The 22,500-nt window shown below is 49.1% G+C and overlaps 1 protein-coding gene across 4 annotated transcripts in view; it reads left to right on the top strand.

The window, feature by feature from the left end:
- Nucleotides 1-22,500, top strand: part of LOC123761094 (zinc finger protein chinmo) — a 140,609-nt gene that overhangs the window by 29,913 nt on the left and 88,196 nt on the right. For 2 of the 4 annotated variants that reach the window (XM_069339449.1, XM_069339450.1), the window contains one exon: nucleotides 21,039-21,083. The exons of 1 other annotated variant lie outside the window; for it this stretch is intronic. In XM_069339449.1, the coding sequence (XP_069195550.1) occupies nucleotides 21,039-21,083 (45 nt within the window). Of the gene's footprint in view, nucleotides 1-559; nucleotides 2,027-21,038; nucleotides 21,084-22,500 lie in introns of those variants that run through there. One more of the 4 variants, XM_045747034.2, reaches the window with a different exon arrangement.

The following is a 22,500-nucleotide window of genomic DNA, read 5'->3' as shown; positions in this document are numbered from 1 at the left end:
AACTGGGCATGAATGAAGCGGTGCTGGTTATGGCATTCCAGCTTAACTCCCCCTTCCGGCCCGTGAACGATGCCTTGGGGGACACTCTTGTGTTTTGAGAGTAGTGTGCGTGCTAGGTAAGCCCCGTGTTAGTGCGTGCATGTGAGTGGAGGTTGTGTGGAGTGCAGGCCAGCAGGTGGAAGGAGTGACTGTGGTGGTAGTGTGGTTGGGGTGTGGGGGCGGAGCATGAGGCTGCCGGCCAGCGCCATATCTCCTCTCCAACATAATCAACAATTTAACCTTTTTTTACTCTCGTTGTGTTCATTGTATATGATACTGTGTCTTCCAGCAGCGGGGAAATTATATTGTGGTTTGTGTGGGACTGGAGTGTGTAATTCCTCATTGCAGGATGGCTTAAATATGTTAAGTGAGCACGCTTGCGAGAGTAGGCGGTCGGGTGTGTGTGTGTGTGTGTACGTGTGTGTCGGAATGTGTATGTGTGTGTGCGTACGTTTGTGAGTTGCCGTGTGTTGCACATGTTGCATGATCAATACAGCCACAGAGAGTTGAGGATGGCTGCTGCGGGCATGGTGTAGTGTGTTTAGCGGGTGGCGGTGTGACAGGATAGCGGGCCGCGTTGCATTGTAGAACTAGGTGTGAAGGGATGAAGACCTCTCTCTCCCTCCCTCTCTCTTCCCCTCTCGTGGGTGTGTCAGCTGTCTTAGCGGTCAACCTACAAGAGTGCTACCTCATCTTCTCCGCTCCTCTACAGTGTTCCAACCTGCAACTGAGCACGGCGAAGCTTGCCACACTGTCAGGGGGCCCCTGTGGTACTCTCTGAAAGCGTGTAACAGTTCTGTCATACGGCCGGAAATCCCTATCAAGTGCTTATCGCCCTTCAGTGTGGAGGGAACTGTGTGTGTGTGTGTAGAGTAGTCGGGCCAACTCTGCCAGTTTGCTCAATTGCAAAACTGACTAATGTCAAGTGTACGAACTGTGGTTTAGTGTTGAACATTTGAACAAACTGTGTTGACTAGACCCCTCTTCTTAAAAAAAAAAATATATATATATATATAAAAAGAGGCGAATTCGCACTCGTGATGAAACTATTGAGTAGCCTCAGTGACGGATGCTTGAGGCTATAATTCACTAGTTTTCCCCCACTAACAGTTTGTGAAAACTACCACACAAACGTTGTTTGCCACTTTTCTGTGCAGTTCCTTAAAGTGGTTTCAGATGAATTTAGTTAGAAGGCCGAAACCTTACTACATGTTGACATGTTCCGCGAGTTGGACTAGCAACAACTCACAGACGTTTGGCCCTCTGCTGACTTTTGGAGCCCCGCGACGTGAATGGTTGGGACCTCGATGTCCAGGACCACTACCTCAATGATCGCCCCCCAAAGAGGACTGTATGACGACGGCTCAACACAAGCGGTGTGTCGTTGGGATATCATCACCTAGTGGCACGCGCTGCTGCAGAGGACAGTTGTTAGAGCAGCTGCTGTAGAGGACAGTTGGCTAGATTAAGCAGCTGCAACTGTTGCATTTCCTCTGATGTTCGTGGCAGTGTTGGCTGCAATGTTTTGTTAGCTTTATAACGCAGGATTTGGCGTTTTACCTCAACTATTGACCTCAACTACAAACCTCAAACATTCGACTGATACTGGTATTTACATAGTCTAATGTATATTTAACTGAAGATTATATTGACAAAGCTGCTTTCAGCATCTGGTGGTGTATGGATATAAAAGTCTATATGAATATAGACTTATAATAAATGTATATGAAGAGAGACTATATTGCTTTGATGGAGAAAGAAAATATTACATTGAAGTCGAGAAGAAACAGAACTACGTTCCACCACGGGACGAAGAGGATAAGAAACCCTATACAATAAGAAAACAAGAATATACCTTCAGATAGGGAGAGGAGGGAGGACGCGTGCCCTTAAGAAGAGAAGGAAGAAGCAGGAGAATCTGCCCCAGGACCCATGGTCCGACTCTTGCTGCTCACTCGTAAAATGAAGGAAACTTTTATCATTAAAGGTAAGTAATACTCTAGGTATGCTGCCTGGGTAACAGCTTCTCCCCGAATCAACCTACCCTTAGCGTCCTGGTGAGGCCACTCCAGACCATGCAGGCCGACACCAGGGCGCAACTCCATAGTCTCCTGAGGCTGATGGATGCCTACTACTACTCCAGGTGAAAATTGTAAGAGGGGGAAATATGCAACAAAAGTGGAGCCAAGGCTTGAGTAGGAACATAAAAGATGCTGGGTGTGATGGTTCTTGAGAAGGTTAATGAAGTCTTAGCCCGTACGTGGGACTCAAGAGGTCTTCAGGTAAAGTAAGGTGGACAATTTGAGACCAACACTAATAGTTCAAATCGATGATTTTATTATTTAAAGCACTATGAGGTCCTCTCCCACAGGGAATGATTTTTCTGTTCGTATCCTCTCTCGAGGAATGGACATATAGACAGAGACGACATGTAGACAGGTATACCTCACTTCTCGGTGTACATGCACTGTGAGTTTAATTTAGTCCTGGATTATGGTCAATACAAAAGTAAATTAACTTACTGGTTGGTCAGTAGCCTAATGTGGCGGTCTTAAAAATAATAACTCTCGCTGTTAGGTCTGAAGCCTAGCACCAAACTGAATCTTCCAAGGCAGATGAAATAGACAAACTGTTTACAGTAATTTCTTCGCGTATAAATGCAGTAAAGCGTGCACACAGCTGTGACTGTTTTAAAGGACTTAGAATGTACTCTCTGGACGTTAGTGGTATCAGAATCTTTACATGGGAACTACCGAAGCGTTGGCAGATATGCGCTGGGTGAACTAACCACGATTAGAAAGCACTGTGAAAGCACCATCACAGGTAAACTACTCTGAACTTTACACCAGTTAACTTAAGACACTTTTTTTTTTTAGTAACGAAGGTTATGACTATGTGGGCCTATGGACTGCTAACATTAATAGACTCGCTGATTTGAGATATTTGCGCTGCAAAAGTAGAACTCTCGAAGTCGCATACAGGTATAACCACGGTCATGGGAAGGGATGGAGGGGGGTTGTGTCCCAAGCCCTCGTGTCATTCAACGGTGTCATACGCCTTCGGATCATTAAGTGGTGTCGTAATGTGGAGATTATGTGAGGGGGAGAGAGAGAGGGGGCGGGGGGAGCGGAGAAGAGGAGGGGGCGGGGATGAGGAGAGGGGGGGGAGGGGAGGTGGCAGATGTATTGTATCGTCTCCCCAAAAGGTGGTTCGCGGCCACAATCGCAACAGTAATCGGTAATCAAACAAAAAAAATCAAGATGGCCATACCTGTCAATCCGGAGGCCGTTATACCCGGCGTTGCTCGGGTGCCACATCATCACTGTAGATCTTCATCACCGTAACCATCTTCACTGTACACCTTCCCCTCTCCTTCGGGGGGGCTCTAGACCAAGCCCTTCACCATCTTCTCTACCACGCGCCATCTTCCTTTCCCTTCACAGCATCGACTCTTCACTTTTCCTTCACTGTTATCCTGGTGAAGATGGAGTCTTATTTTGTGAGATTGGAAATTAGTGTGATCAGCCATTTCCTGCAAAAGTGGGGCTCTACCCTCGACCCCGCCTATGACCATCCCCGGACAAAGTCCAGTCACCCTGCAAAGTTTGGTGAGGCTAGCCACGCGCGTCAGTCCTCAGACCTCGAACACAGATACAGCATTTTTTTTTTTTTTATCTAATGACGCCTCTTAACTCTCAAATTGATATTAAATACATATATATTCAGCTGTACATATAGTTAGACTTACAACGCGACTCCCAAATCTACCCACCAAAATAATAATAATAATGAAGGCGAAAAAATAACGTAAAAAATGGCCTCCTAAACCGTTGATGAAGCGGTCAAGCACCATTAATGAAGCGGTCAAGCACCATTGATGAAGCGGTCAAGCACCAGGGCCAACCCGTCACTCCTCTCACTGTAGGGACTCCTAGGCCTCAAGCTCCTCTTCCATACACCCTTCTCCACTCTCCCACTTGGGAGAGTGGAGTATGACGTCTTGGCTTCATATAAGTTGCCTTACAAGGACACCATGCTAAACCACCACTTATAAGCACTAACTTTCCTATTACAAACCAACTTGTGTATCAGAATAAGATTACTAACTCATCCCAAGAGGTTGGGATCCCCTACAAGACCCCTATTTCTACCTTATATATCCTTATTTAGGATTTCCTGTCACATAATCCTACCTCCTCCTTGCTCCAAGGAGGAGCCAGGACTCCACTTTGGAGCATAGGAAACAGACTCATGGTGAGTGTGATGTTGGGAGTGCTAGGGGGAGTGGGTGGTTAGATCATTAGGCTATATAAACACCAGAGAAGCAGTATAATTATCTATTTTGAGTTCCCTGTATAATTTGTATTCTCTATGCCATGCCTCTAAAGGAATATAGGATGTCATACTAGCCTAGGGATTAATTAATTTGCATTTATTAGATCAAGTTTACTGTTAATTATTCTCCATGTGTATTTTATATGTTGCCCATTAATTAATTCTGAGTTATAGATTTTGAAGTGCCTTGGACATCACCTGTGAGCGTATGAGTATTTTTATGAGTCAATATATTCCCCCTTTGTATTCATCAAGTTAATTTAAAAGGAATGCCAATTATCCAGTAAGTATAAAAAAAAAAAAACTTAAGTTCAGTCACACTGGGGATTAGTTGACTGGTTTCCTCCCGAGTCAGCATTATTTGTTTGAGTAACCTGATTTTCCATCTAGTCTGAAAGAATTGTAAAAAGTACTTTTAACATCTTGGTCATTTCTCCTCACCTCCCCCCCCCCTGATAACTGGTTTGAGCATTTGCTGCTGCAAGGGCGGACTCTTCCCAGCTCTTTGGGGGTTATGATAATGCAATTATTACAGCATACAGGGTTATGTCAATGCAATTATTACAGCATACAGGGTTATGTCAATGCAATTATTACAGCATACAGGGTTATGGCAATGCAATTATTACAGCATACAGCAACCCGTTCTCGCAAATTCGTAAAGTCAATATTGACTTATTAACTACGTGCATAGGTGATATACTAAACATAATAGATACCCCTAAAAAGATTCATAGAAAACACCGACCTTACCTAACCTTGTTAGTATCTTAAGATAAGCATCTTATTGCTTCGTAATTACAATTATTACTTAACCTATACCTATTATAGGTTAGGTAATAATTGTAATTACGAAGCAATAAGATGCTTATCTTAAGATACTAACAAGGTTAGGTAAGGTCGGTGTTTTCTATGAATCTTTTTAAGGGTATCTATTATGTTAAGTATGTCACCTATGCACATATTTAATAAGTCAATATTGACTTATTAAATTTGCGAGAACGGGTTGCATACAGGGTTATGGCAATGCAATTATTACAGCATACAGGGTTATGGCAATGCAATTATTACAGCATACAGGGTTATGGCAATGCAATTATTACAGCATACAGGGTTACAGTTATTAGCAACCGTTACGATGAGTGTTGCAGGTGTTACAGTGGTAACGTGTTGCTAACGCTGCAACTATAGAGGGCCAGTTGCCGCCAGCAAGAAAGGCAAGAAGCAACGCCCTTAACGACCCTTAAGGGCGTTGAGGGGTCACGCCCTTAACAGGACGGTTATAGACGGCCAGAAGCACCTCCCCAAAAGGGTGGTATAGAGGAAATCAATACGAGCCCTAAGGAGGATTCGAACCCAGATATTCGGTACTCCCAAGCACACGCCCTATAGACCACCACACCACATGGTCAAAAAAAGCAATGTAACCTGGGATTCAACTGAATCCTCTAGGGGTCCTGCGGCTTCCAGTGGAACCCAATCAGGGGTTTCACGCATTAGCCCGCTTCCCCATGCACTCTGGCTGTGGTCCAGGAGTTCCACCTCCAACGCTTCTCTTCAAATGCACAAAGAAATCCCATTAACTGATGTATCACTTGAGAAAATCGGTAGGAAAATCAGTTTCATTGTGCAGCAGCTGTTACAGAGGGCCAGTAGCCCCTAACAGGAGCGCCTAGCCGCCTGCAGGTGAACCAGACCACCTGCTGGAACGCCTGTAGCCACCTGACCACCTACAGGAACGTCTATAGCCGCCTGCAGGAACGCCTAGCCACCTGCCTAGATACCTACCGCCAACCTTGACCTCGTCGGCTTGTCTCCCACATGCTGAACACGTGTTTCCCTCAACACACTCTCCTGTCAGCCGGTAACGTCCCTAGGAAACTGTCACCGGCCAGAGTGATGGCTTGGTAATATGGCCACACTCCGCCGTCACAGTATGGGGAAGACTTCTCTCTCTCTCTCTCTTCCCCCTGACCTGCCACGTGGGAGGTTGGCCGGCATCCACAGAACAAGCCGTCTCTAAGACTGCTTCTGTCAGTAGCCTACTCTGTCTATCATCGTGCAGTCACCAGGACCGTCTCGTTAACACGCTGGTTGCATAAACTAAGACGCAGTTGGGGAGAGGGGGAGGAGGCTGTCTGTCCTCACAGCTCCTGCAGGAAGATGTATGGTTGCCCCTCCAAAGGCAGTGTTCTCGGTATGACATGTTGTTCTTTTCCAGCCGCCCTCAGCAGTGGGGAAAAGGCAGCAGGTACTTGGACCAAAAGCGTTTAATGTTCCTTATACGTAGGCGTCTTGGGTTATTTATTGTGAAGACTCTCAGACTAGTGTCTCCTCGTGCGTCGCATACAGAGAACCCCAGATTCCACCTCCACCGTTTCTTGAAGGAAAAAACAAAAATTTGCACCGACTTTCATCTTGAACGAGAAGAGTGAAATTATTTTAACTCTTTACAGAAACATTAAAGCCACCTGCAGGAGAGCCTAGCCACCTGCAGGAGAGCCTAGCCACCTGCAGGAGAGCCTAGCCACCTGCAGGAGAGCCTAGCCACCTGCAGGAGAGTCTAGCCACCTGCAGGAGAGCCTAGCGACCTGCAGGAGAGCCTAGCCACCTGCTAGAAAGCCTAGCCATCTACAGGAGCACCATTTTAAATTACCTTTATTATTCTATCTGGACTCTAGGATCACCTCGCGTAGAAAAAAAATCGCCAAAAGGGGAGAAACTTACTAAAAGAAACAAACTTACTAAATCACTCGATTTCCGGACCGCCACCGTAAATTATAACTGGCGGCTCTGATCGAAACTTTATATGAAGAATTTAGGCTGCGTTAGGCATGTGTCACTTCTCCAGTATTGCCGCCAGTATCTTCTCGTTTGTATACGGAATCACCCTTACAGATTGACACTGCATACAGGACCCCTCTAAAGATAGAAACTGCATACAGAACCACCCTTATGGCGGACACTGTCTGCATATAGAGATGCCGGAGACTGGCCATAACCTTGGCATACAAAGTATAGCATACTCAGTATAGCCGGTGTAATGTAACCATCGGTAGGCATTATTTTGTACTTTCTGTCGTTGTATTGTTACACCGAGGGAATGAAAGCTCGTCACAGTGTATATAATGAATAATGAACTTAGCGCCCTGCCTGCTACTTGTTTGGGGGTGGCGGAGACGACCTGTGGGCGATAGAAGGACCCATATACTCATCCTTTAAAGGAATGCGAGATTCCCCATACCTCATCCTGTATTCGGTAATGGACCCCCTCAATAACCCTCTTGTTAAGAGAGCACTGCACACTCACCACCAGGTTACAGTGCCTAACCAGGTGGTTAAATCTGAGCACAAAACTTCAAACTAGGTGTCCGCCTTAGAGGAGCGGCCGTAGGCCCACTACAGCGAGGTTTTCACTATTCTCTTGACAGTCATTTTGACTCGCAAAACAAGTAGCACTTGATTCAAATTAGCTTGGCACTCGCGTCATGGGCCAGTGATGATGACATTGTCTTAAACAAGACTAGATAAATGCAATTTATCAATATAGGTATGAGTTTGTTTTTGAGGGGGGGGGCATGAGGATGGGCGTGTCACCTGGGGATGAGGGCGGTGCTGGGGAGGGGGGGGGCGGCTCGCCCCCATCACTGTGATCAATACTTGTCCACCCACGGCGCTCGGCCCCCAGGGACACGGCGCTCGGCCCCCAGGGACACGGCGCTCGGCCCCCAGGGACACGGCGCTCGGCCCCCAGGGACACGGCGCTCGGCCCCCAGGGACACGGCGCTCGGCCCCCAGGGACACGGCGCTCGGCCCCCAGGGACACGGCGCTCGGCCCCCAGGGACACGGCGCTCGGCCCCCAGGGACACGTGCGTGGCATCTCCAAATCCGTACGCAGTTGATAATACAAAAGAGTCGCACGAATACATGCACACACGTGCGAATATGCATGTATATACATGTATGTACGTACATGCATACATACGTGCCCATTATGTATGGGAAAGGATGCTCAATGCGTTGAGTTCAGCGTCCACCTGCAGTCCCCATCCCCCGAGTACGTTGATGAGGATGGAGGGTGTTAGGATGGACGGATAGATGGATTGGGGGAGGGTGGCTCAGGGTGCCTATATGTATGGCTAGTTGAGTGCTTGTTTGGGGGTAGCTATCGTCCTGGCTATATATATATGTATAGCCTAGTATATCCTATATCCCAGCATATCCTATATCCCAGCATATCCTATATCCCAGCATATCCTATATCCCAGCATATCCTATATCCCAGCATATCCTATATCCCAGCAGTCTGTATGGTTCGTATCCTCTGGCTGGATGGGTGGTTGACAGACCTATAGCTGCAACCAAGTTGGGTAGCTGCCTGGTTGTCTGGTTGAAGGGGGGGGGGGGTGATACGCAGTTCCTAAGGGGGGGGGGGGGGAGAGAGGTTTATCTACTCGTTACTTGTTTAGTTAGATGGTTGACGACCTGCTCGTGGCATGATAATTAGCTTTCCTAATTAGCAGCACAGGTTGGCTAATTAACTGATTAGTTGCTAAAAAAAATGGCTGCCTGACTTACTGGTTTGCTGACTGACCCGACTGCCCGCCCGACTGCCCGCCCGACTGCCCGCCCGACTGACTGACACTTAGATTTACTTATGAAGCTTTTGTGCAAGGAAATATTTTAGTGGAATAAGAAAAAAAAGTGACACACAGGGAAGTACGCTGGAATTAAGGAGACTTAAGTAGGGCTCAAGGAATGGGAGATTTACTGAGGAATCTCAACCACGGTCAATGAGAAGTTGTATTAATCATTTTGCTTGCCTCTCCAGGGGGGCAGCAGGTGTGATTAATAGATTTTGTTTACATGGATGCATGGAAGGGCCTCGGGCGGAAGGGATTGTCAGGGGGGAGGGGAGGGAGATAGTCAACAGAGACCTATAGGAGAAGAGAGGGAAGAGGACCTTGGAGGGATAGAAGGAGGGAGAGAGAAGGAAGAGGACCTTGGAGGGATAGAAGGAGGGAGAGAGAAGGAAGAGGACCTTGGAGGGATAGAAGGAGGGAGAGAGAAGGAAGAGGACCTTGGAGGGATAGAAGGAGGGAGAGAGAGAAAGAAACTGGAGACCCACAGGGGAGGAGGCTATGTGCGTCCCCTCCATACCAGGGGTGGGACGAAGGGGTACAACTAGGGACCTTCTTCATGATGTATGGGGGCCATGGCTTTCACCCAGCCTACACCCGTGGCTTCACTCAGCCTGCACATGTGGCTTCACCCAGCCTACACCCGTGGCTTCACTCAGCCTACACCCGTGGCTTCACCCAGCCTACACCCGTGGCTTCACCCAGCCTACACCCGTGGCTTCACTCAGCCTGCACACGTGGCTTCACCCCAGCCTACACCCGTGACATCCTTCTCCTCCTCCCCTACCGGCAGCCTGCACGTGACCAGCAGGTGGACGCTGCAAAAGTGTCACCTTGCGGTAGGAACACGGTGAGGGAAGGTGAGAGGGAGGTGGGGGGGGGGGAGGGAGAGTAGAGGGCACTCCCCAACCCCCAGGAGGAGGAGGAAGAGGAGGAGGAGGAGGTAGTGGTGGTAGACGCTGTCTCCTTCCTTTCTTCCTTCTATGGTTACTCTGTCTCTGTGTGGGACCGGGTATTATAACCTTTGTATGGAGCACGACTCTAGCTCCTGGAACCCCGCTCTACCAGACGGTAGAGGATGATAGATAGCCCCCCAACGCTTCTCTAGGGGGGTATTGGACCCCCAGGATGGGGTCAGGACCCCCCTTATCCAGGACCCCTCTTATCCAGGACCCCTCTTATCCAGGACCCCCCTTATCCAGGACCCCTCTTATCCAGGACCCCCGTTATCCAGGACCCCTCTTATCCAGGACCCCCCTTATCCAGGACCCCTCTTATCCAGGACCCCTCTTATCGTCTTAGAAGACAAATTGAAAGACAAAATATTGGATTACTAACTTTTTCTTTGATTTTTTTTTGGATTATTAACTTTGCAGGTTAAATTATTGTTTATTGTTAAGCTTGTTTGGTAGTTAGAACGTTGTAAAAGTCTGTGAATGCGGCTTTAGTGCGTGTGAGAATAACGAATGAGCCGGGGGGGTGGGGGAGCGTGTGTTTTGAATAACTGGTTCATTACAGTCTGTAATTACAGCCACTAACTGTAATACCACCTGGTGGCTTCATGCATTATTTGATGGTACGCGCTCCTCTAGCCTGTAAAGTGACCACTTTGGCGGCATCGTTTAGGCACTTTGATCGAATGTTAGATTTGCTTGAGAGTGCTTGCCGTCGGTGTCCAAGTCACGTGACAGTAACACGTTTTGGAGGTGTGCGTTTACCCGTCACTTGCCCGTCACTTGCCCGTCACTTGCCCGTCACTTGCCCGTCACTTGCCCGTCACTTGCCCGTCTCCTGCCCGTCACTTGCCCGACTCCTGTCCGTCACTTGCCCGTCACTTGCCCGTCACTTGCCCGTCTCCTGCCCGTCACTTGCCCGACTCCTGTCCGTCTCCTGCCCGTCACTTGCCCGTCCGGTTGGTCTGGAACTTCTTGCATGAAACTGTCTTCCCCTCCCCCCCCCCCCAACCCCTTTAAATCCACTTTCTTGAATTTCAAATTTAGCCGACGCAATATTTGCTTGGTTATGCTCCCTAAACGTTAGGTCGTCATTATTCCCAGATCCTTAAAACATGTTGATATCCTACTTTGAGTAGATCTGATTGTGTTAAATATCCTCTATGTCGTTTAAGATCTTCGTTTTTGTCCTTTACTTAAGTGCTTTATCTGGTTAGAAATGTATAATATTGGTTTTTATGGTTTATAGAAAATATTTGCATTTGACGAACGGCTGGGCTCCCGCCAAACACACACCGAAACTACGACGTTGGTACAACGTTCGAACAAGTTTTAACACCTCCTCACCAGTTATAACAACCAATATAGCAAGTTGTCACAACGTTTTAATACGTCATAAACACGTTAAGCCAAGATGTAACAACTTTATTACAAGTTGTAACAAGCGGAAAATAGAGACAGTTTCGGTTTGTGTTTCCAGGGCTGAGGTTGGCCTGCTTCAGCAGTCCCCGTGTACCTGTGGCACCTGCTGGTGATTGGCCTCTTCAGCAGTCCCCGTGTACCTGTGGCACCTGCTGGTGAGTGACTCCTTTAACAGCCCCCGGTGTACCTCCGTATCCGGCTGGTGATTGGCTGTCGTCCCCAACCATTCTTTAACGAAAAGTATCATCAAAGAGACTGACTTTTGTTCCCGTTTTATTCTCGAATTTGTGTAATGGTGCCAGCGAGTCCCAGATTCATTCCTGGCCTGTTGCTTAAACGTCCGTTTGTCTAAGCATTGCACACACACACACTATGAATTTAGATCTAGTGATCTTAGGTGGTTTTGGTGAATTGGAGGATGATATGGTAGGTATATGCGCTTAGCACCCGAAAGGAGACATTGTACATGTGCAGCATATTATTATTATTTATTTTAGCATTTAAAGGTTTTTTGACATAGGTTGATCACTGGGCGGCAACACCCGCCTTGCAACACCGGTAGACAGGTTCTCAAGGTTGAAGGAGCATCTTCTTCTAGTCTTCCGTGTCCCCTTCGGGGGCAAATCTTTGAAAATGAGGCTTATGTAAGAGGGATTTAACGTTGAGAAAGTTAATTTACCGTCGAATAGAAGTTACTCGAGCATGTTTTTTGTGCCCGCGGGGGGGGGGGGGGTGGGGGGTGGCAGGGGAGGGGAGGGGGGGGGGTTAGTTTAATGAAGTAACATCTTGATTTCAACGTTGCCTAAACTGGAGTGTAAGGGGCTGAGTGAGGTGTTTAGCTTTCACTCAGCGTCGCGTTAGTCAACTGTGAATCATTATTACATTGTGGCAAGAGCTGTTTAGCTCGGGGTGTCCACCCTCACCCCCCCCTCCTCCTGTCTCTGTGTCCACCCTCCCCCGCACCCTCCCTGTCTGTGTCTCCACTCTCCCTCCCTGTCTGTGTGACCCCCCCCCCATGTCTGCGTGTCGGGCGTACTAAGACAGCGTTACTCACAGTTCCACTTACCTCATCCCAGTGACGCTTCCTTGCCCTGTCCACCAGCAACATATATTTCAACTTTGTCAGGTTTATGGGGGACATATGTAATCTTTGTCACAGGTCGGGGTCAAGGGAATTATCAGGAGGGGTAGGGGGGAAATGGCCAAGCCATTACGACTATGTAGCATTGGGAAAGGGTCAGGATAAGGATTTGGGATGGGACGGGGAGGGGGATGGAATGGTGCCCAACCACTTGGGCACCATTCCAAAATGGGCAAAAATCGGTGTACTAGACAATGGTAGCCGCTCGCGAAATTGTCATACTGTCGCGTTTTCTGTTTTGGGTCCTCTGGTAGCTTGGGATAAGGGCACTTTAGTACGATAGTTTCTTGACGTTCGAGAATCTTAGGAGGACGGGCTGGGACGGTGGAACGTCTACAGATCCCTGGCACGACCCTTCAGGGTACCTGTAAGGGGAGGCGAGCAGTAAGGGTTGGCGAATGACTGGAAAAAGACTTAAGAATTTGCAGGCGACGAGTCACAATAACGTGGCTGAAGTATGTTGACCAGACCACACACTATAAGGTGAAGGGACGACGACGTTTCGGTCTGTCCTGGACCATTAAGAATGGTCCAGGACAGACCGAAACGTCGTCGTCCCTTCGCTTTCTAGTGTGTGGTCTGGTCAAGAGTTAAGAGTTTGCTACCCGAGCGGGGCGGAGGACGACGAACTTAGGGTTCATGAGAGTTCTGACGGCAACGAGGTTTGTACATGTTCCAGTGCTTAAGGGGTTGAGCACTAAGGGTCGGGGGGTCCGCCAGGGGCCGACCCAACAGTCTGTTGTGGGTTGCTCGTGCAATTACAGACGGGAGGGGGGGGGGGGAGGGGTGTCCAGCTTCATCTATGGAATACATTAGTGGTCGGAGGCTGATGTGAGGCAAGTCGACCCGACAAATGTACCCGCAGGGGACGTATTCCGTGTGGGATTTCAATGGTGTACCATTCACATGTAAGGATGGAGTACGGTAATCTGTTTTCTAATCTCTCTCTCTCTCTCTCTCTCTCTCTCTCTCTCTCTCTCTCTCTCTCTCTCTCTCTCTCTCTCTCTCTCTCTCTCTCTCTCTCTCTCTCTCTCTCTCTCTCTCTCTTTTATATATATTTATTTATATATATTTATATTTATATATATATATATATATATATATATATATATATATATATATATATATATATAATATAATAATTGTTTGAGTGGAATTCCTTGGAGCGCGAAAGCCTTTAAACAGAAACAGAGAGGCAGACAGATAGACAGCAAAACATTGAGACAGAAGACTCCGCGGAAGCCCAATACAATACGATGGTGGTCTGTGTATCTTGAGTTGGTGCGAGACGTGTTGGTCGTTAATCAGGACCTGGGCCAACATAGCGTGAGCCCCGGACGCTGACACCTGCACCAGGCGCACACGGAGTGAAGATACACCATTGCTCTTCTGAGAGCTGTACAGTGGCTCTATTACTCTGGCTCTATTACTTTGAAAAAGTAAGGAGAGGCTCTATTACTCTGAAAAAAAAGACGCCTTGGCACTCAGTTCGACCCCAAAACTAGTAGATTTAAACGAACACATCCACAAGGGCCGTGACGAGGATTCGAACCTACGTCTGAGAGCATCCCAGACGTTGTCTTAATCGACTGAGCTACGACATGGTAAAAAAAAAAAAGTTGAAACCAGACGTTCTACTGAAGTGATTTCTGTGTGGAATAGTGGATTAAACTCATAGTTAATACTCTTATTTACCATATACATCACAGGGACATTTCTTGAATAGGATAAAATGATGGTGTGAACTCTCTGCTTTGGCCCTGTGGTCGCCAGGGGGCACTGCAAGGCATTTCACCGTCTAACAGTGCCTGGTTTACCTGTCTCGGGCCCCTCTGTCCACCGGTACACAGTCCTCGTGAGCCTAACCCTCCGGTGCCCGATATTGCACTTGCATGTAAAGTAGGAAATATCTTATGGAAATTACTTTGAATTATTTAGTAGCTGGAAACATACTGCCGGTAGGGAAGGGTGATGGGGGGGGGGGGTGCTGAGCGGTGAATCAGCTGATATTATTTACAACCCTAATTTACCCTTGTTTTTTTGTTTTTTATGTCCCTGGGTAATTATACCTTCGCGTGTAGGCCCAGTGTGGCGTTGTTGTTAAGAGCGGTCTCGTTGCACGGGTTGCAAAGGTGCTTCCGGTGGTTATTAACGGTTATATTCCCCCCTTCCCTTTGACTATTAGCGCTGGTTATACCTTCCCCCCTTAATTGCTCTCTTCTACTCCTCCTCCCTTTCCCTTACTTGCTCCTTCTTGCTGCTCCTGGAGGAATTATCATATGTGACACTCTTGGTGACTGCTGGATTTTTTTTTTATGGAGGGGAGGAGGAGGGGGTGGTGCTCTGTTGTTGACCAGGCTGTTGTTGTTGGGCTGTTGTTGACTATTGTTGCTGTTTGTTGTTGGTCTGTTGTTGTAGCTGGCTGTCGTAGCTGTCTGTTCTCTGTTGTTGCAGCTGTCTGTTCTCTGTTGCAGCTGCTCTTTATTATATCCATATGCTGCTGCTGCTGCGGGTGTCTCCTCAGTTTCAGGCTGTTGGTGTGCCTTAGTGGCGCTGCTGCCATGCCTCCCTTGCAGCAGCTGGCTGCAGCTAACAGCAACAGCAGCAACAGCGGAATGACTGTTAAGCCTGAAGCCGCAGGCGTCGGAGCCCGCTACAGGAGACGGTCGTGTTGCACACCAGCCTAATGATAATTGTTCCACCCAGTTGTTGTGTTCCGCGTCTTGCCTCCCTCCCTAACCCTGCCCAGCCCCACCTCCTACAAGCCCATTTCACCTCCCCCCCGCGCCCCCCTATCCCCTACAACAACAACAACCCCATCCCCTCTCCTCCTTCCCCTAAGTGACTGACACACACACACACATACACACACACACACACACACACACACACACACACACACACACACACACACACACACACACACACACACACACACACATACACACATACACACACATACACATACACATATACATACATATCACAAGTAATTAACTTGTTCCGCATTCGTGCGATTTCGTCGTTCTAGTGTTTGCTTAGTTAATCTCCTTGTTTCAGGTATGGCTGGTTGGCTTGGGGCCCTGGAGGCGATGCAAATATTGCGTCACAGTCGATGCATATATTGCGTCACAGTCGATGCAAATATTGCGCCACAGTCGATGCATATATTGCGTCACAGTCGATGCAAATATTGCGTCACAGTCTATACAAATATTGCGTCACAGTCGATGCAAATATTGCGTCACAGTCGATGCGTATATTGCGTCACAGTTTATACAAATATTGCGTCACAGAGGAAGCTGTCACGATGTGAAAGTATTTCCCAAGTGGATAGAGAAGGCTAGGGAACCCCACCATAGGGCGTGAGGTAGGTTGAACTGCGGGGCTAGCCTAGCCTAGCCTAGCCTAGCCTAGCCCCTCCCTATCCCGTCCTGGGATAGGTCGCCCGCTGCTTCACCTTGACAGGCAGGGTGTCCCAGGCTGCAGGAAATACCATACCATGCCATGACATTTCTTGTGTGTGGCAGGAGAGGCGGCGTGGCGTTTACTCCCGGAGTGATGGAGTGAAACTACTTCCTTCCAACTCTCCCCTTCTCACTACACACACACACCATACACACACACTACACACACACACACACTACACTACACACTACACTACACACACACACACACACTACACTACACACACACTACACACACACACACTACACACACACACACTACACACACACACACTACACACACACACACACACACACACACACACACACACACACTACACACACACACACACACTACACTACACACACACACACTACACTACACACACACACACTACACTACACACACACACACACACTACACACACACACACTACACACACACTACACACACACACACACACACACACTACACACACACACACTACACACACACACACTACACACACACACACTACACACACACACACTACACACACACACTACACACACTACACACACACACTACACACACACACTACACACACACACTACACACATACACTACACACACACACTACACACACACACTACACACACCACACACACACACACACTACACACACACACACTACACACACACACACACTACACACTACACACACACACACACACACACACACTACACACACACACACACACACACACACACACACACACACCACACACACACACTACACACACACACTACACACTACACACACACACACTACACACACACACTACACACTACACACACACACACACACACACACACACACACACACACACACACACACTACACACACACACTACACACTACACACTACACACACACACTACACACACACACTACACACACTACACACACACACTACACACACACACTACACACACACACTACACACACACACTACACACACACACTACACACACACACTACACACACACCATACACACTATACACACACTACACACACACCATACACACTATACACACACTACACACACACACACACTATACATACATACACACACACTACACACACACACTACACACACACACTACACACACACACTACACACACACCATACACACTATACATACATACACACACACTACACACACACACACACACACACACACTACACACTACACACTACACACTACACACTACACACACACACACACTACACACACACACACACCACACACACACTGCGCCACAATGGCAGGTTACACATGTAAACAGAAACTGTGTCTCGGTTGTCAACGCAAGAGTTGCCAGCTGTGTAATTACGAAATGACTGCATTTTTACAAGGACTTTCTCTCTTTAATTTCCTTGCAGTGGTGCTCCACTGAGCGCGCTTGCACCACGTTCTCCGCCTCCGACGTATAGCTACATATAGCCGCGTATAGCGGCGTATAGAACCGCTTCGTTGCGCGTGCATGGGAAGGGGACGGTATAGCGAGGTTCGGGGCAAGAGCGCCATCCGGCGGGGAAGGCCAACCTTGCCAGAAGTGCATAGCAAAACACGGGACTTGCAACCTTGCATTCCTGGCAACTTGCATGGGGCTAGTGCGTGCCTCCTCCCTTGCCAGACGCACGAGTCTCCGCTCTGCTACACGTGAGCTTGTACGGTACGACACTCTCGGTCAATGACCTTCCTCGCTTCTGTGGTTCATTTTATTGAACATATTAAAGCTATATTACCGGGTTTGATATAGAGTTTGTGTATGAGTTTATATACATTATATACACAAAAATTTGTGTATATAATGTATTATATACACAGTACAGATCGGTGTATTAAAGATGTTTAAATCAGGCATTGTCCAGAGCTGTCATCGCTGGCGACGTTTGGTTGCACTTCATTACGGTCGCCAGAAGTGTTTACTCTCCTTCTAGACGGTGTTGTGGAGACCTGCTGCTGCTGCTGGGGGTGTAGGAGGGACAGGTGTTTTATAGCTGCTGCTGCTGGGGGTGTAGGAGGGACAGGTGTTTTATAGCTGCTGCTGCTGGGGATGTAGGAGGGACAGGTGTTTTATAGCTGCTGCTGGGGGTTTAGGAGGGACAGGTGTTTTGGAGAGCTGCTGCTGCCGGGGATGTAGGAGGGACAGGTGTTTTATAGCTGCTGCTGCTGGGGATGTAGGAGAGACAGGTGTTTTATAGCTGCTGCTGGGGGTTTAGGAGGGACAGGTGTTTTGGAGAGCTGCTGCTGCCGGGGATGTAGGAGGGACAGGTGTTTTATAGCTGCTGCTGCTGGGGGTTTAGGAGGGACAGGTGTGTTATAGCTGCTGCTGCTGGGGGTGTAGGAGGGACAGGTGTTTTATAGCTGATGTTGCTGGGGGCGTAGGAGGGACAGGTGTTTTATAGCTGCTGCTGCTGGGGGTGTAGGAGGGACAGGTGTTTTATAGCTGCTGTTGCTGCTGGGGGTGTAGGAGGGACAGGTTTTATAGCTGCTGTTGCTGGGGGTGTAGGAGGGACAGGTGTTTTATAGCTGCTGCTGCTGGGGGTGTAGGAGGGACAGGTGTTTTATAGCTGCTGTTGCTGCTGGGGGTGTAGGAGGGACAGGTTTTATAGCTGCTGTTGCTGGGGGTGTAGGAGGGACAGGTGTTTTATAGCTGCTGCTGCTGGGGGTGTAGGAGGGACAGGTGTTTTATAGCTGCTGCTGCTGGGGGTGTAGGAGGGACAGGTGTTTTATAGCTGCTGCTGCTGGGGGTGTAGGAGGGACAGGTGTTTTATAGCTGCTGTTGCTGCTGGGGGTGTAGGAGGGACAGGTTTTATAGCTGCTGCTGCTGGGGGTGTAGGAGGGACAGGTGTTTTATAGCTGCTGCTGCTGGGGGTGTAGGAGGGACAGGTGTTTTATAGCTGCTGCTGCTGGGGGTGTAGGAGGGACAAGTGTTTTATAGCTGCTGAAACAGGTGTTTAGAGATCGATGGGAAAGGGGGGGGTTGAAAGGGGTGAGCAGCCCGTCCTCTTAAGCGTTGTCACAACGTCACAAACTTGACGTACTAGCGTGCCCGAACCTAACCCAAGAGGAGGACCCACAAATAGAAAACAGGACAGCCCGTCAGTTTTGCGAGCCGCCGTGATCTATAATACGTCGTATTTTGACGTTGGGGGCCGAGCATACGTCAAAATGCAAGGCGTAATGTGTTGTGGTGGAGGGGGGGGGGTAGGGGTGAAGTGTTGAATGTACGATCAGGTGTTACGAAGAGCTGGAGGGGGGGGGGTTATGGGGGAGGGGTGTTGTTGGGGGGGGGGGAGTGATGAATGGCCGCACTGCAGGCAGCGAACGTCATTCCCCCCTCCCCCCACCCCCCCACCAAGGACCCTGTTCCCCCCTTCCACCTCTGTTTCCTCTCCCCCTCCCTCTCTCCCTCCCTCTCTCCCTCTTCCCTCCCCAAGCACTTTTCTTTTTCCCTACCACAGACGTGGCCAGACATTTACAATGCTAACCAGCATATATACACGTTCTTCTGTCCTCCATGGACAGGGGCGAGAGAGCTGTTAAACATAGAGTTCAGGGATTTGTTGAACAATCAACCACACGGCAGTCTCCGCCCCTCTGTAACCACTATGCTTGTGCTACGGGCCCCAGCTTGTGCTACGGGCCCCAGCTTGTGCTACGGGCCCCAGCTTGTGCTACGGGCCCCAGCTTGTGCTACGGGCCCCAGCTTGTGCTACGGGCCCCAGCTTGTGCTACGGGCCCCAGCTTGTGCTACGGGCCCCAGCTTGTGCGTAAGCTTGTAAGCTTTCAAGTCTCTTAGGTGTGTTGGCGTGTGAGGGGGGGGTGCGTGTGGTCGCTACTTCTATTGATCTGGTGAATGTCTGGTGTTCCAGTACCTCAATGTTGCTCAATATTTCTTGATCAATACTTCTGGGTCAATATCTGTGACCCAAAGTATTCTTCCAGCTCCCCCCCCCCCCCACACACGCACCGCGTGCAGTGTGCAAGCAGTGATGCTCCACTGGGGAGTCCCTCCACGAACTGAAAACAAGACGTTGGTTCGAACTCCCTTGTCTCCAAGTTTCTCGTGCATTTCGACAAAGAACTGCTGGCGTTTTTGCTCATCTGGTTTTGAGACGTGAACGGGCTGGCTGGAGCTCGTAGCTATAGGGGCGTCATTAGCAAGGGGTTTTTCCTTGCGACACGCCAACTTGGAAGCATTGGAGGATTCTGCGTTGCTATTCTTATGGAGTTTCCAAGGGGCTTCGAACACATTTCCCCCCCCCCCCCGAGCCCGCTCGACCATCTCTTCCGGTACGGATGGTCGTCCAGTGCCTTCGTCCAAAGCCTTCGTCCAGAGCCTTCGTCCAGAGCCTTCGTCCAGAGCCTTCGTCCAGAGCCTTCGTCCAGAGCCTTCGTCCAGAGCCTTCGTCCAGAGCCTTCGTCCAGAGCCTTCGTCCGGAGCCTTCGTCCGGAGCCTTCGTCCGGAGCCTTCGTCCGGAGCCTTCGTCCAGAGCCTGTCTGCTCTCCACAGCCTTCCTTCCTCTTTGAACCATTAGTGCCACGTCCAAATTTGCAATGGCATTTGGTGCATTTTTTAGCGAATTCTTTCATAAATGCACGCTGCACAGTCTTGTTTGGCTGTGTTCGAGCATAAGTCTTAACACACACACACAACGCCTTTTCTTTCCAGTGACTGGTATTTCTGTACCAGTCCTTTATCTGTATTTCTGTACCAGTACCATTTCTGTACTGAAAAGAAAAACCAAAGTGAAACATATAGTTTTTTGAGTTGTTTCTATACACTCTGGTCAAATTTGAGATCACTTGTACGGGAATTGGTCAGCTTATTAAACTACGAAATGATATTAATTGCTCTGAAATACACCCCAGTCTTTTATTGTCTTAATTAATAGTTTATGTGCTTGGTTAAATGACATAATTCACAGATGATAATTCTTTTTTCAAATTATATTCACCCCACAACATGTTATCCAAACCGTAGTTAATGTTATCGTCTCCTGCAGGTACGTGGCGACCGGAGCAGCTCCAGCAGGAGGAAAGGAGCGCTGGTAAGTCAGGAGCTTCCAGCCCCTTGGGAGGTTTGTAGGTTGATGAGGTCCCTGTGGCCTTGTAGGTTCATGAGGTCCCTGTGGCCTTGGGAGGCTTGTAGGTTGATGAGGTCCCTGTGGCCTTGTAGGTTGATGAGGTCCCTGTGGCCTTGTAGGTTGATGAGGTCCCTGTGGCCTTGTAGGTTGATGAGGTCCCTGTGGCCTTGTAGGTTGATGAGGTCCCTGTGGCCTTGTAGGTTGATGAGGTCCCTGTGGCCTTGTAGGTTGATGAGGTCCCTGTGGCCTTGTAGGTTGATGAGGTCCCTGTGGCCTTGTAGGTTGATGAGGTCCCTGTGGCCTTGTAGGTTGATGAGGTCCCTGTGGCCTTGTAGGTTGATGAGGTCCCTGTGGCCTTGTAGGTTGATGAGGTCCCTGTGGCCTTGTAGGTTGATGAGGTCCCTGTGGCCTTGTAGGTTGATGAGGTCCCTGTGGCCTTGTAGGTTGATGAGGTCCCTGTGGCCTTGTAGGTTGATGAGGTCCCTGTGGCCTTGTAGGTTGATGAGGTCCCTGTGGCCTTGTAGGTTGATGAGGTCCCTGTGGCCTTGTAGGTTGATGAGGTCCCTGTGGCCTTGTAGGTTGATGAGGTCCCTGTGGCCTTGTAGGTTGATGAGGTCCCTGTGGCCTTGTAGGTTGATGAGGTCCCTGTGGCCTTGTAGGTTGATGAGGTCCCTGTGGCCTTGTAGGTTGATGAGGTCCCTGTGGCCTTGTAGGTTGATGAGGTCCCTGTGGCCTTGTAGGTTGATGAGGTCCCTGTGGCCTTGTAGGTTGATGAGGTCCCTGTGGCCTTGTAGGTTGATGAGGTCCCTGTGGCCTTGTAGGTTGATGAGGTCCCTGTGGCCTTGTAGGTTGATGAGGTCCCTGTGGCCTTGTAGGTTGATGAGGTCCCTGTGGCCTTGTAGGTTGATGAGGTCCCTGTGGCCTTGTAGGTTGATGAGGTCCCTGTGGCCTTGTAGGTTCATGAGGTCCCTGTGGCCTTGTAGGTTCATGAGGTCCCTGTGGCCTTGTAGGTTCATGAGGTCCCTGTGGCCTTGTAGGTTGATGAGGTCCCTGTGGCCTTGTAGGTTCATGAGGTCCCTGTGGCCTTGTAGGTTCATGAGGTCCCTGTGGCCTTGTAGGTTCATGAGGTCCCTGTGGCCTTGTAGGTTCATGAGGTCCCTGTGGCCTTGTAGGTTCATGAGGTCCCTGTGGCCTTGTAGGTTCATGAGGTCCCTGTGGCCTTGTAGGTTCATGAGGTCCCTGTGGCCTTGTAGGTTCATGAGGTCCCTGTGGCCTTGTAGGTTCATGAGGTCCCTGTGGCCTTGTAGGTTCATGAGGTCCCTGTGGCCTTGTAGGTTCATGAGGTCCCTGTGGCCTTGTAGGTTGATGAGGTCCCTGTGGC

This window comes from Procambarus clarkii, chromosome 41, assembly GCF_040958095.1.
Source record: "Procambarus clarkii isolate CNS0578487 chromosome 41, FALCON_Pclarkii_2.0, whole genome shotgun sequence".
NCBI lineage: Eukaryota > Metazoa > Arthropoda > Malacostraca > Decapoda > Cambaridae > Procambarus > Procambarus clarkii.
This window is presented reverse-complemented; position numbering and strand designations above follow the sequence as displayed.